General features: G+C 59.4%; 2 protein-coding genes across 8 annotated transcripts in view; one reads left to right on the forward strand and one right to left on the reverse strand.

Moving 5' to 3' along the window:
- Positions 1–122: 122 nt before the first annotated feature.
- On the forward strand, positions 123–12085 carry NFKB2 (nuclear factor kappa B subunit 2). Of its 3 annotated transcripts, none has more exons than XM_074544877.1 (24): positions 123–234; positions 2944–3125; positions 4134–4286; positions 4514–4592; positions 5065–5105; positions 5205–5303; positions 5548–5699; positions 6296–6402; positions 6549–6707; positions 6794–6898; positions 7042–7127; positions 7253–7391; positions 7471–7590; positions 7688–7873; positions 8036–8177; positions 8315–8429; positions 8631–8838; positions 8928–9097; positions 9252–9354; positions 9468–9682; positions 9876–9945; positions 10061–10233; positions 10310–10421; positions 10518–12085. In XM_074544877.1, the coding sequence occupies exons 2-24, from the start codon at positions 3081–3083 to the stop codon at positions 10631–10633; spliced, it is 2895 nt and encodes a 964-aa protein (XP_074400978.1). In that variant the 5' UTR covers positions 123–234; positions 2944–3080; the 3' UTR covers positions 10634–12085. The 3 variants fall into 3 exon arrangements, with proteins under 3 accessions (XP_074400978.1, XP_005481345.3, XP_026655541.2); XM_005481288.4 differs by having other exon boundaries at positions 124–234; positions 4134–4178; XM_026799740.2 differs by lacking the exons at positions 123–234; positions 2944–3125 and adding an exon at positions 3332–3350 and having other exon boundaries at positions 4134–4178.
- Positions 12086–12235: 150 nt separating this feature from the next.
- The window catches only part of PSD (pleckstrin and Sec7 domain containing), a 41668-nt gene continuing 39694 nt past the window's right edge, over positions 12236–14209 (reverse strand). For all 5 annotated transcript variants that reach the window (XM_014275554.3, XM_005481287.4, XM_074544874.1 and 2 more), the window contains 3 exons: positions 13882–14026; positions 13143–13286; positions 12236–12888 (listed from right to left, as the gene is read on the reverse strand). In XM_014275554.3, coding sequence (XP_014131029.2) covers positions 12649–12888; positions 13143–13286; positions 13882–14026 — 529 coding nt within the window. In that variant the 3' untranslated portion in view covers positions 12236–12648. The remainder of the gene's footprint in view (positions 12889–13142; positions 13287–13881; positions 14027–14209) is intronic.

A 14209-nucleotide genomic window follows, 5' to 3' on the forward strand; every position in this document is an offset into this window, starting at 1 on the left:
GGGGAACAGCCATGAGCCCGGGGCTCGGTTCCCTGACCCGAGTGCCACGGACAGGTGATGTCGCCGGGATGCAGCAGCCCGCAGTTGCCCGTCCCTTCGGGGGTCCCCGGGCCCGCCCTCCCGTTGTTCCCGCCGGGCGGAGCCGGGTCCGGGAAGCCCCGGGGGGCGGAGCCGGGTCGGGACTTTCCCGGTGCCGGGCCGAGGCGCGGCGGCCAGCCTGCGGCGGGGATGAAGGTGAGCGGGGTGCGGGTCCTGGGGGTGCCGGGGGGCTGCGCCCGAGCAGCGGCGGGCAGGGCTCCCTGAGCCAGAGGGAGAACGCTTCCCAGGGAAAGGGAGCTGAGCGGTCCCGAGGCTAAAACTCCTGTGCTCGGGCTGCCCGTCCCAGCGGAAGGGTCCCGGGCTGCCTCTGGCCGGCCATGCGGCCAGGTGGGGTGGGGGTGTTGGGAAGATCCAGGTTGGAGAGACGTTTGTTCTCTTGGAGGGGAGAGGAGACAGCCAGTCCCAACGCTGGCGGTTACACCCTTTTCCCTGCCGGTGGGAAGTTCCCTATTTCCTATGTTGCCATTGGGTTCTGCCCCATCCTGCAGCTCTCCCTCTCGCGTCCTGAGCCCTCCTGCCCTGGAGCAGGGCTGGCCTGCTGCCCGCTCCGAGGGGAGTCAGATCCGTGCCCGCAGGCTCGGCAAGCCATAGCCCCAGTGGAGCTGTGAGCACCAACACGGCGGTGGTAACTGTGGGCAGAGTGCAAACTGGAGAGAGTGACAGACAGCGAGCGCCGGGCTGACGCTCGCAGGGCTTCTCTAAGGGCATACAGCTGGGTTAATCGGTCATAGCAGCAGAGCTGATTAAAGGCTCTCAGAGGAGAACACCAGAAGATCAGTGGGTGGCTGGGGTTTGCCAAAACCAACTTGATAGCCACAATGGGAGTAAAGGCATTTTATGCAGAGATACACAAATGGCTTCAGTGGTCAGAAGTGGGCTGTCAGGAGAAGAAGGCTTAGAAAGCTTTCAGGAAGAGGGGATTTCTCTCTGCCATGCTTGCTGGTCAAGGACTTGATTTCCAGGAAGGGTCTCAGAGCAAAGTCACTGTGAACGCAATATAAGAGAGACTCAGCAGTAGCTGCTGGGATTCCAGGGATGGAGCAGAGCCCAGAATTCCTGCAGAAAGCAAGGCCAGGTATTTAGGGCTGTTGTTCACAGGTGTTAGCAGACCCAAGGAAAATCAAAATGCAAAGGGAAGAGTATGTTAGGGGAGCAGTCAGCTGAGTGGCTGGAACATGTCAGCTGTACACCAGCACAGTTCAGAGCAGGGCTGTGCTCCTGCTGCCTCCTGCATTTCTGGAGCAGCCTTTCCCATGGCTACTAAACTCTCCTGCCTCTGATAGGCTGACGTGTGTTTCCCTCCTGCCTGCAGGGCATCAGCTCTGCAAGTCAGCCGACTATCATGGGAGGAAAGAAAATAGCACCCGCATTACTAGGTCACGTTCAAGGAGCTGCAGGCATGGAAGATTGGCTTTAACTCGCACTGTTTGCCAAAGGCTAGCCCTTAACTGAAGTGCTCTGGCTGGCAGGGGGAGGCTGTGCCATCTGGCAAGGGTGCTGTGGCAGTGCTGCACTCCAGGGCAGGGAGCTGATGCTGCTCTGGGCAGTGCCTTGCAGCTGGATTGCTGCTCTTTTCCCCCATTCCCAGTAATGCCCAGAGAACCCTGCCTGAACCCTAGGAGTGTGTGAAGATGGGGAGAATTAGCCAAATAAATGGGGTCTGCAGTTCAAGCCCATGATCCAGGGCAGATGTGTTGGGAAGACAGAGCAGAGAATGCTACTGATGGAGAAAGGAGAGATGCATTCCTTTCCGGCATGTATGGGGGATAAAAGCTGCATATGCTGCACTCCTAGGGGAAACCCCAGTCCTGGAGGTCAGACAGGCATGCTGCTTGGCACAGGAGGCAGGACTTCACCTGGAGAGCAGCTCTGAGGTTGCTTTTCCAGGAACAAGGAAGCAGGTGGTGACACCATCTCTGCTCAGCAAGCAAGGTGGGCTTCCTCCAGCACACACTGCACAAGGATGCAGGGATATGGCTGGCAACCTCCAGAGAGAGCCAGAGCTGTGTGGGATGGGGAGACACAGGTAGAAGTTCGTGACATTCTTTAGTCATGCTGTTTGCTGCAGCAAGTGGAAGTGTCCTGGACAGCAGTGAGTGAGCTGTGAAAACCCTTCAACAGGAGATGGAGCTGATGCCACTGGAGAAGGGGAGGTGTGCTATTCCAGGGGCACAGTCTGCTCTTATCCAGCAACTTCAGGCCTGGGCTCTCCCTCCAGGCTCAGTGGAGGGTAGGTGGCTGTTCCCAGCCCACTGAGGAAGGTTGTTTGTCCCTTTGTTCACCTCTCTGCAAGATCCGTGCCCAGCAGATGGGGTGGGTGACTCGTGGTGGCAGGCTGAACCTGTCCAGGTGGGATGGTCAATGGGATCCGAACTGCATCCAGTCTGTGCTGCTTCCCACAGACCACCAGGGGGTTGTGTCCATGTTCTTAGGCCTTCAGAAGCCCCTGCAGAATGATAGGAGGAAGGTCCCCACCTCATTTTTCAGTGCTGGATGTCTACCTTCTCCTTGCACCCTCCCCTGCACTTGCAGGTCCCACAGACCCCACGTCCCAGGCTGCACAGTTGCCTGGGATGCATCTCTGTGCTTAGGTGGCAGGCCAACCGGGACAAACCTCAGGCTTGAGGTCCCAGGACAGTCCCTTTGGAAGACTTGAGTGGCTGAAAAATCTCCTTGAAAAGGCTCTGTTCAGCTTCTGAAGAATATGAGTCACGCACGGATTGAACAATCCCCTTCCTTCCCCTCTTCTCCCACACACTCAAAATCCCCTGAGTGAGACCTGCAGCAACCACTGATTCAGAAATGGAGTCAGATATGGGATTTTTTTTTCTTTTCATTGGTTAGTGAGAAGAAATGCAGAGCGTGCCCGTAGGCTCTCCCCTGATCCTGCCCCTTTGCTAGAAGCTGCCGGTGGTTTTGTGTGGTCAAGCAGACCTTGGCCCCAGCGGAACTCCTGTGTGGTACTGGCAGTCCCTGTGGCCATGCTGGGGCTGAACGGGTTGCTGAGACCAACCTCTTCCTCCTCGGTGAGTAGGAGGGTGTGAGCGCTGTGGGCCCTGCTGCTGGCAGGGCCTTGCTGGGGTCGGCGGGAAGCATCCAGTGCTGCGTGCTGGGGTGGTGGGAGATGCTCCCACAGGGAGCTCTGGGGCTGCCCCTTCCACTCTGAAGCCAGTGGGAAGGAGGCAATGGGAACACGGATAGCGAATGCCTCTCTCTGGCCACCTCCGGGGGAAGGATGCCGGGGCTGCTGTGTAAGTTGAAACGGGGGAGAGGGAAAGCACCCCTTTGGGTGCCTGGCAAGGGGCTGCTGACTCTGCAGAGTCCTGGAGAGATTCCCATGTCCAGGGGGGAGCCAGTGGGCTTGGGGACAGCACTTCGGGGCAACTCCTGTTTGAGTCCATAGGGGCTTGGAGACGACATCCCGGTGTGGAAGACATATCCCTGTGCAGGATGGATGATGTGGGGTGGGGATCTTGGGGAACCCAGGGTTTTCTATGGGTGGTTTCAGCCGTGCTGCACTGCAGGTCTGGCTGGGGAAGGGCTCATGACAGCGCGGCGGGACTGGCACCCGTAGCGGGACAGGCGGCCGGGGACGGCGTGGGGCAAATCCCTCCGTACTCCCGAGGGGAAAATACGGCACATCTGGCGCCCCGGAGCTGCCAGGCAGCGCCCGGGTGAGAACGCCCGGGGGAGGCGGGCGGGAGTGCTCCGGGATTTCCAGCCCGCCCGGGGCTCCGAGTCCGAAATTCCCAGGCGAGGAGGGGACAGCCCGTCCCGCTGCCCCGGGCGGCCGCCGCCGGGCGCGGGAGCGGCCGGGCCGAGCAGAGCCGCGCTCCGGGCCGTGCCGGGCCGGCCCTGGCGTCCCGCGGCCCCCGCGCCGTGCCCCGGGCCGGCCCGGCCGTGTCCCGGGCGGGGCGGGGCGGTGACGCGCGGTCCCGTCATTTCCCGGCTCGGCGGGGTTTCTAGGGACTTTCCGGAGCGGCGGTGCCTTCCTGCAGCCCCGCTCCCCGCTCAACCCCCCCCTCTCCCCGCAGGCCGGCGGCCGGCCCCGCGCCGACATGGACGAGCAGTTCCAGCCCGTGAGTGCGGCACGGATCGGATCGGAGCGGCCCGGGCGCGTGTCCTGCCTGCTGCCGGCCCCGGAGCTGGGCACGGGGCAGTGCCCGACCCCACGGGCGGGGTGGGAGGTGGGGGTCCGCGCCTGCTTCCGGGCTGGGAGACGGGAGGGTCTGTGCCAGCCTCCCGGGGTGGGCACCGAGGGGTCTGCACCTGCCCTCCTCTCTTCTCGAGGAGGGACAGGGATCTGTGCCTGCCCGAACGGGCTGCTGTGCCAAGCTGCCATCACCCGCCCAGGGTAGTTGGGGGATTCCGGCCCAACACACTCATCACGCTCCCCTTGCCTCCCGTCACCTAGTGCCTGGATGGGATTGACTATGATGACTTCAGTTTTGACTCCCACATGATGGAGCAGAAGGAGCCACTGATGGAGACAGGTAAGGGCCCCTCTGGTTGCACCCTTCCAGGGGTCCCCAGCTGCAGTGGGGTTTCCCAGCGAGTTGACTCACACCTTTAAGTTTCCAGAAGCACCACAGGCTTTGTCCTTACTGGCCCCACTGTGGGCTGGCTGGAAATTCCTGGCTCGTGACACCAGGATGGGGCTTCTTCCATCTGTCCCTACTGCTCAGTCTACCAGGGACTGCCAGGTTGGGCTGTGACCTCCTGGGGGTCCCTGTTTCCCAAGTGGCAGAGCATCCTCTGGCCCTTCCCTCCTCTTGCTGCTACTCTGACTGCTGTTCTCAGCTGGGCTGTGATAGCACAGGGTTTGGGGGCTCTGAGGACCCCCATGGGACAGACAGGGGTCACATCACCTTCAGTGCTGTCCCTGTATCTCCAGCATCCTTAGTGAGAACATGCACTTTGGTTATCCCATATTTCTCATTGGTACCTCTCCTTTCTCTCCTCCAGCGGAGGGTCCCTACCTTGTCATTATTGAGCAGCCAAAGCAGGTAAGGATGTCACCCAGCTAAAGACAGGTGTAACTGTGTCATGCTCTCACGGCATCAGGCTTTGGCCACCCTTGGCTGACCCACTCTCTGCCTCCACAGCGGGGTTTCCGATTTCGGTACGGCTGCGAGGGCCCTTCCCATGGGGGTCTGCCCGGAGCATCCAGCGAGAAGGGACGCAAGACCTATCCCACTGTCAAGGTGAGCGCTGCCATGGGAGGGGATGGAGCAGTGTCCTCAGCCAGTAGTGCTTGAGCATCACCAGGGAGCCTTGAAGGGAGGATAGGAAATTTATAACAAACTCTTGTGTGTGTCCTGGTGCTAGAGAGATGGGAGAGCTACAGAGGAAGGGCTGTGGCCATGGGGAGGTATAACAGGGATTTGTAGAGAATCCTTCAGGCTCCTGGCTTGTTGTACCTGACCCCCATCTCCTTCTTCCCCGCAGATCTGTAACTACACAGGGATGGCCCGGATCGAGGTAGACCTGGTGACACACAGTGACCCTCCCCGTGTCCATGCCCACAGCCTGGTGGGCAAGCAGTGCAACGAGGCTGGCAACTGTGTCACGATCGTGGGACCCAAGGACATGACTGCTCAGTATGTGCAAGGAGGAGCCAGGGTGGCCTCTTGCTTATCTGAGGTGGCTATGGGTGCTGCCTGCAGCTTTTGAGATGGGGAGAAGATAGGGGTTAGTGCACTCTGGAGCTGGGTTTGCTGGATGAAGTCAGGCGTGTGTAGTTCATTGTTACAACTCTGTCCCCTGAGCGTTTTGCCTGTCTCTGGGTTTTGACATATGCAGCTTATTTTGAGCTTCTGTCCTTGAGGTTGCAGCTCCCCAGCTTTGCAGATGACTTTTGAAGCCAGCCTGAGTAACAGGGTTATTCTGCCACTGCTGCAGTTGCTCTTACATATCCATCTCTGGCTCAGCTCATACCATTTGCATCCCTCTGGCCTTCAGTCCTCGTCTTTTCTTTGAAAGCCCTCTGGACTCGTCACCTGTGGGAGCGCAGACTTTCTGGGGCTCCTTTTCTCTCCTCTGCAGTTGCTCCTCTTTGGCTGCACACACGCTGATTCCCTGCTGCCTGAGTGGCACCGCTCTGTGCTTGGCACCTTCCCCAGCTGCAGGAGTGTGTGCCCCTTTGGGCTTGCTGCTCCTGATGCTCCCAGATCCCAGCAGGTTCCCTCTTCTCCAGGTTCAGCAACCTGGGTGTGCTCCATGTCACCAAGAAGAATATGATGGAGATCATGAAGGAAAAGCTGAAGCAGCAGAAGATGCGTAACAGGAGCCGTCTGCTGACGGGTGAGGGCAGCCTGGGGACTCAGTGGGCCTTGGCACCGTGGGCTGACAACTGTGGCTGGGCTTAGCGTGGGGCTTGGGGGGTAGGAAGGGGACCTGGAGCACTGTCCCCCCAAACAGCCTGACAGTTTGTCGCCCTGCCCTGGCAGAAGTGGAGCTGCGTGAGATCGAGCTGGAGGCAAAGGAGCTGAAGAAGGTGATGGACCTGAGCATTGTGCGGTTGCGCTTCACCGCCTACCTCCGCGACAGCAGTGGCAACTTCACGCTGGCTCTCCAGCCTGTCATCTCAGACCCCATCCATGACAGCAGTGAGTGAGGGGCCAGTCCAGGAAGGGGATGGGGTAGGAGGGGGTAAGGACTTCTGCACAGACTCCCAATCCCTCTTGATTTGCAGAGTCCCCTGGAGCTTCCAACCTGAAGATCTCACGAATGGATAAAACAGCAGGCTCTGTGCGGGGAGGAGACGAAGTCTACTTGCTGTGTGATAAAGTTCAGAAAGGTAAAGCCATTCTCTTCATTTGAAACCAATTGGAGGCGCTGTAGCAGGAGAGATCCGGGGCCCCTGGGTGGTCAGGAGTTTTTGTCCTTGGAGCCTGTTTGGGGCAAGGAGACAGGCGGTGCCAGTGCCACTTGTCTCCCCAGATGACATTGAGGTGCGTTTCTACGAGGATGATGAGAACGGCTGGCAGGCCTTTGGGGACTTTTCTCCTACAGATGTGCACAAGCAGGTACAGGGGAGGTGGGGAGTGTCCTGCTCTGCTTCAAGGCAGGTGACTGCCTTGTGGGGTGAGGCAGCCCTGTCCCCAGCTTCAGGGATGAGCAGAGCCTCATGTCCATCATGTCCTGCCCACAGTATGCCATTGTCTTCCGCACACCCCCCTACCACAAGCCCAAGATCGACCGTCCTGTCACCGTCTTCCTGCAGCTGAAGCGGAAGCGGGGAGGCGACGTGAGTGACTCCAAGCAGTTCACCTACTACCCAGTGGTGGAAGGTGAGCACCACCCAGGCAGACTGGCCTGTCCCCTGCTGCTAGGGCTGCCTCTGACCCTGCTGCCCCTCTCTCCCCACAGATAAGGAAGAAGTGGAGAGGAAGCGCAAGAAAGTCCTGCCTCAGTTTCCTCAGCACTTTGGCGGTGGCTCGCACATGGGGGGGGCCGGCGGGGGGGCCGGGGGCTTTGGCTCTGGAGGAGGTGAGTGGCGATGCCTCTTCTTCCTCCTCTCTCAGATGGCTGAGCTGTGGCCCTGGGGGCTCCCTTCTGCTCACCCATCCTCTGCCTTGCCCCACAGGTGGGAACCTCAGCTTCCCATACTCCTCTGGGCTGACCTACAACAGCATCTACTCGCCCGGCCCCCACCCAGTGGGGAGCTACCAGGGGGGTGTGCAGATGAAGGGCCCTGAGGCAGAGGGGCCTGAGAGTGACAGGCAGGCACCTGCAGAAGAGAGCACGTACTGCAAGGAGCTGCAGAAGCATGGTAGGAGGAGCTGAGCTTGAGGGAGGGCTGGGGCACATTGCGCGGGAGGGGAGGCACGGACGGGGGACCTTTTGGGGTGGTTAGCTGCTCTTCATACCTGGTGGGTGCAGAAGGGTGGATGGGGCTGCTGCCCTGGAGGTGACATCCTGCTTTGCCCCCCAGCCCAGCTGTGCCAGCTGCGGATGCTGGCGTTAGCCCGTTGCAATGCCCGTGCCCTGCTCGACTACTCGGTCACCGCCGACCCCCGCATGCTGCTGGCAGTCCAGAGGCACCTGGCCGTGTCACAGGATGAGAACGGAGACACGTGAGCACATGAGGGGTTGGAAGGGAGAGCATGGTGGTCTTGTTGTCTGTCAGAGCTGTTATGTGGGCTCTGAGGGCAGCAGGGAGTATCTGGAGAAGCATGGAGCTGAGCTAGGAGCCATCCCACTCTCTCTCCAGGCCTTTGCACCTCGCTATTATCCATGAACAGACAGCTGTGATCAAGCAGCTGATTGACATCATTGTTAGCATCCCCAGCCAGCAGATCATCAACATCTCCAATAACCTGCAACAGGTACGTGTTTTTCAAAGCAGCCAGTTCTCCTCTACCTGGGAGTAGTTCCTCACTCCTATTTTCCAACCCTGGGGGCTCCTGTAGCTGCTCCTGCTAAGGGGAGGCTGCAGATCTGAACAAGTTGCAGCTACTGGAGAGAATGGTGGTGCAGGACTTGGCTCCTCTTGTGAGCGCTGCTGAGGATGTGCTGCTGTCCTGCAGACGCCACTGCATCTGGCAGTCATCACCAAGCAGCCCCAAGTGGTCCAGCTCCTGCTGCAAGCCCGCGCCGACCCAACCTTGCTGGACCGCTATGGCAATTCCCTGCTGCACCTGGCACTCCAGACTGGCAATGAAGAGATGCTGAGGACACTGCTGGCTCACCTGGGCTCAGCTGCCCCTTATCTGCTCCGCCTGCCCAGTTTCCGTGGTGAGTGTGGCTCAGGGGTGATGGGCAAAACCCCAGTGTGCCATCATGGGCTTGGCCAGAAGGCTGCTGAGCCTATCCCCATCTTGCAGGCCTCCTGCCTGTGCATTTGGCTGTGAAGGAAAAGAGTTTGGCTTGCCTGGACCTGCTGGTCAGGACGGGAGCTGATGTGAATGCAGTGGAGAGGCAAAGTGGGAGGACCCCACTGCACCTGGCTGTGGAGATGGAGAACCTGAACATGGCCACCCACCTGGTGAAGAAGGTATGGAGTGGCTGATGTAGTGGTGGCTGTGGGACAGGGATGGGGTGCAGTCTCCTACAGGCTCCTGGCAGAAGTGGGGGCTCCCCTGTGGCCTTGGGGTGTAGGAGGAGCAGTGCCCAGGCAGCCCATCCTCATGGTCTCATACCTCTCTTAGCTGGGAGCAGACATCAACAGCCGGGATTTCGCCGGGAACACCCCCCTGCACTTGGCTGCTGGCCTGGGCTCTCCCACCCTTACCAAACTGCTCCTTAAAGCTGGTAAGGCACTGCCCTTCCTCTTCCCCTCTCCATAGCTCTGGCTGGCTCTACTGGGTGGTGCCAGGCACAAGGTCAGACCTGTGGGCCTGGCTCATGCCAACCTTTCCCGACAGGGGCAGATGTTTTGTGTGAGAATGATGAGCCCATGAGCCTGTCTTCGTCAGAGGCCAGTAGCGACACAGACACTGACCCTGAGGAGCAGGAGCTGGCCATGGATCTGGGGGAGCCAGCCCTGGCTGCAGAGCCCAGCACCAGCTCCAAGCTCTCCAGGCAGGGGCACCGGCAGCGCCGCTGCCACACATCCCTGGACCTGACTCGGAGCCAGAAGGTGCGTGGCACAGCGGGACAAACTCTCTGGGAAAGTTTCTGTGCAGGCCACGGCATGGATGGAGCAGAATTCCAGGAGATGCTCCTGTGAGGATGCCTGTGCTCCTCCGTATCCTGCAGAGATCCAAGGTGTGAGGGGGAAATGGGGGATCTGGGCAGTGCTTTGGAAGGTTGACATCCATGTCTGTCTGCAGGTGCGGGAGATCCTGCTGCAGGCCTCCCAGCAGGGGCCCAAGGCAGAACTGCCCACTGCCCCCCAGCCAGGTGAGCAGCCCCTCTGTGCCCCACCCCCGACTCAGAAGCACCACACCTAGGCAAGGTAACACCCTCCCAGCAGCAAGGATGGGCAGCCTGTAATGGGGGCACCTCTTTCACACAGGGAAGGTCCTGTCACTGGACAGTGAGGCACTGCAGGGGCTGGAGCAGCTGCTGAACCGGGACTGCAGTGGGTCAGACTGGATCGAGCTGGCCAAGCGCCTGGGGCTGTGCAGCCTCGTGGAGACATACAAGGACACGCCCTCGCCCAGTGCCAGCCTCCTGCGCAGTTACGAGGTCAGTGCCTGGCTGGGGTGCCTCTGTCCCCCTGCCTGTCTGGCCATCAGCCCTACTCAGTGCTCTCTCTCTGCAGCTGGCAGGTGGCAGCCTGGGGGGACTGCTGGAGGCCCTGGACTCCATGGGGCTCCACAATGCCGTGAGGATGCTTCACAAAACTGAGGCACTGGAGAAGCTGCAAAGCACAGGTACAGAGCGTGAGGGCTGGGGCTGGTGGGCAGGGGCTGTCTCTGCTGCCCCTCCCGTTGCCCCATCACTAAAAGCACCTGGGGATTGCTTTGCAGAGCTGAAGGAAGACAGTGCCTACGGCAGTGAGTCAGTGGAGGAGGAGCAGGCGCCTACACTAGCCTTGAAGCCAGGGGGTGAGCTGCCCCCCAGCCAGCAGCCACAGGTGCACTGAGGAGCCATCCAGCAGCCCCTGTGATCACACAGGGAGCTGCACTGCCCTCTGCCTTACCCACACAAGTGCCTCCTGGACTAGGGGGTCTGGCTGCCTGGACTCAGGGGGATGGGATGCAGCTGGCTCCTGCCCGTCTCTGCTCTTATTTAATGGTTTTTAAACTGAATAAAAGGACACAAGTTCGTTGGAGTTCTTTGCCCTCCCTCTCTCCAGCCCCAGCAGTGAGCTGGGTGCTAACCCCCCCTGAACCCTGCCTGGGTCTGAAGTCTGGCAGTGAGGAGACGGCTGCCAGCCCCTCCTCAGCATCCCTGGGTGCTGGGGCTGCCCCCAGCCATGGGGAAGAAACACAGCGCACCCAAGAATTGAAGAGCGAGTTTTACTTCAGTAACTGAGAGAAGAAGCTGTACAAAGGTTTTTTTTTCCCCACCACCCCCCAGGCCACCTCGGGCAAGGGTGGAATTTTTTTTTTTTTTTTGCAATAGACTCAAAAGAGCAGAATAAAAAGTTTTGACACATTCACAAAGTCAGTGCTGAAACCAGCCAGGTGCCAGGCGGCTGAGAACTGTGTGTGTGCCAGCCCCTGGTCACAGCCCTTCACTGTGCCTGGACCCCTTTTTGGACAATCCTGCAGCCATGCTCCATCACTTGCACCTTGCTCTAGATGAGCAAGCATCCTTCAGCCCGCTCTGGAGTGGTGAGGGCTGCCCCAGCCTGCCCCTCGCCTTGGCAAGGAGGGAGCCTGGTTCTGAGGACGGGGCTGCACTAGTGCTGCTGCAGCATGAGAACTGCAGCACTACAGACCAGGCTTTGCTGGTAGCCTCTGAGGCCCCAGCCATGCATTGGAAAAGAGATGGGAAGAGAAGCTGGCTCCAGTCTGTACTGGACGGACCCATAGGGCAGGGGAACCCCCCCATATCAACCCTGGCTCCAGGGGTCACCACTCCACAGCGAGTACTTACACACTGCTGCCCACCACGCCCTGGGTACGATGCTCACACCCAGCTTCTGCAAACAGGGCCAGTCCAAGCTGCCAGCAGTGGGTGGTGGAAAATGGGGGTCATGAAGCACCGGTGCATCAGCCTCCCACGCAGCCACACGTGCAGCAATGGGTGCTGCCATCTCAAGGCTGCCTCCTTGGAACTGGCAGCCACAGGGCTGTCTCCCCATAGGGTTGCTGGTGCTGAAGTGGAGCAGGGGAGCAGGCAGCAGCAGTACACACAGTAGCCCACGCTCAGCTTGCTATAGGGCGAGGGCGTGGGGAGCTGGATTGCCCCCTGAGTCCTTTTAAAAACGCTTTTTCCTCAGAGTGCACTGCCTACAAGATATGGCTGGGTTTGTGGTTTTGTTTTTTTTAAACAGTTCCCAAAAAGCATCAAAAGTAGCCCCCAAAAAAAACCTTCGTGGTGGTCAGCTTGATCTGGTACTAAAAAGTGCAAAACTGTATCACAAAAACTGTTCAAAAGTTGTAAGAAAGCGGGGAGGGTGCAGAGGTGACTGAGGTGGCAGGGAAGGGACCAGGTGCTGTTGCCCTGGCTTCCCTGGCCACCAGCCCTAGGAGAGGGAACAGTCTAGGGCTGGCCCCCTCCCATCTACCCCCATGGCACAATGGAGCTGGAGAAGCAGCTGCTGGCTTTGTTTTGCTGCGTTTGTCTTTTTTTTTTTAAGCCATTGAAGAATTGAGCCCAGCGGGTAGGTTTCAGTTGCTCCCTCTCCCCAGGGCAGCAAGAGTAGGTCCTGCAGCCAAGTGCAGGACAAGGAGGGGCAGGAACAAGTCTGATGGGGCCAGGCAGCTCCTGCAGGCAAGGACTGGGGACCGTCCTGCTCTGCCACTGTCTCCGGCGGAGGGGCCATGGCCCTGCATGGCTGGTGCTGGCGGCTGCAGAAGGGCTGTCGCCCCCTCGGGCTCGTGCCGCAGACAGACGGACACATGCAGGGTCTCGGCAGGCACACGGCCTCCACCCCCGTGCCGGGGGAGCAGGAACAGAGCTGCAGTGCAGGCAGCTGAGACCCCACACTTAGGACTTGTGGGGGTGGCCAGGGGGCTGGCGGCCGCTGCGCTCTGAGACGTTGCGCTTCACCTTGGTGGTCGTGCTGGAGGGCTCTGCGTTGAGTGAGGGGCTGGAGCGGGACTTTTTCAGGCCATCGTCCTCCCCACCCACTGTGTCAAAGAGGGTGGACTCAAATGCTGCCAGGTCCTCGGAGCCAGCCTTCAGCTTGGCCCGCAGCAGCATGGCATAGGTGCCATAGCGGGATTTCTGAGGAGCACAGTGCAGCAGAGATAGAGGTTGGCAAGCTGGGTACTGTCCTATGGCCAGCATCCCTGCAGGGAGGGATGCTTATGGTCCCTCCAACCCAGCCAGCATCCCGGGGCAGAGGAATGCTCATGGTCCTAGACCATGGCAGTGGCAGTGTAATTCAGCTGATGGGATGGGTTGGTCCCATCACTGAGGATGGCCAAACAGGTAGGGGCAGAGGGCCTGAGGGCAGAGGGGGACATCTTCCAGCTTACCTCAAATTCCAGGTACTCTTCCTTCTGCTTTAGCTCCTCATATTCCTTGCCTTTCACCTTCTTCTCAGGCAGTGAGGAACGATGCTCCAGCAGCTCTGCTGACATTGTCTTGAACTTGGTCTCATGGTTCTTCACCTGCTCCTCCTGGGGAAGGGTGGCACCATGTCAGTGCCCTGCTCTGTCCCCTGGTAGTGTGAGATGGCCAGGGACAGAACAGGTTTTTCCCCTTCTAGAAGCAGCCAGGATCTCAGCTGCTGCTGCTGCTGGGTTGGATTTTTTTTTTTAATGACAGGCAAAATCACAGGCTCTTGGGGGCAATCTGCTCTCACCTCATAGGGGGGCTGACTGCAGTCTTAAAGCAGAATTTAATCCCTCTGAAACTAGGCTGGTGGTTTTTTTTAATCCTTTCTGCTCTATGAATAACTGCCCTGGTATGCACGAGTGCCAGCTAATCCCCCCAGTCAGTTGCCTTTCAAGGTCCTTGGCAGGACCTTGCAAGTCGTGATGTGGGACCACTTTCTCCTCCATGGTCTGACCATCACCTCACTCCAGCCTCATTGCAAGGAACAAGACCTCACAGTTTGCCCCCAGTCTCGGTACCCCTCTTCTCTGTCTCCGTCACCTCACTGGGGAGGCAGCTGGGTGCATGGCACCACACAGATCCCCCCACAGGAGAATGTGCCTCTGGCAGACCCGGGGCTCTGTCCATGGCTCAGCATTGCCCCACACTGTGGCCCACCTGAGACAGCCTGGTGCAGGAGCTGGGCAGCAGCGGGCGGCTGAACTTCTTCTGGGAGCCGATGGCTGCGGGGAAGGGGGGTGCAGAGAACATGGCTGCCACCACGTTGATGCGCGTGATCCAAGAGTGCATCTGTTCGGGGTTCCTGAGAAAAAAGGCCAAAATACACATGGGCTGTCTCTGTCAAAGACAGAGGGATCTGCTCCACAGACAAGGTCTGAGTCCCCCAGGCCTGGCCCTGGCCAGCCATGGCACCTGGGACTCTACCCACAGCCAACCTGAGCCCGGCAGTGTAGGAAAAAGAGGAGCTGGGCAAAGCTCAGCACTG

Source organism: Zonotrichia albicollis, chromosome 7 (assembly GCF_047830755.1).
Source record: "Zonotrichia albicollis isolate bZonAlb1 chromosome 7, bZonAlb1.hap1, whole genome shotgun sequence".
Taxonomy (NCBI): Eukaryota; Metazoa; Chordata; class Aves; order Passeriformes; family Passerellidae; genus Zonotrichia; species Zonotrichia albicollis.

Coding starts and splice junctions, on each gene's coding strand:
- NFKB2 (XM_074544877.1), top strand. CDS start 3,081: ATGCTGGGGCTGAACGGGTTGCTGAGACCAACCTCTTCCTCCTCG. Junction 5,106..5,204: donor TTATTGAGCAGCCAAAGCAG/GTAAGGATGTCA, acceptor CTGCCTCCACAG/CGGGGTTTCCGATTTCGGTA. Junction 7,591..7,687: donor GGGCTTTGGCTCTGGAGGAG/GTGAGTGGCGAT, acceptor CTTGCCCCACAG/GTGGGAACCTCAGCTTCCCA.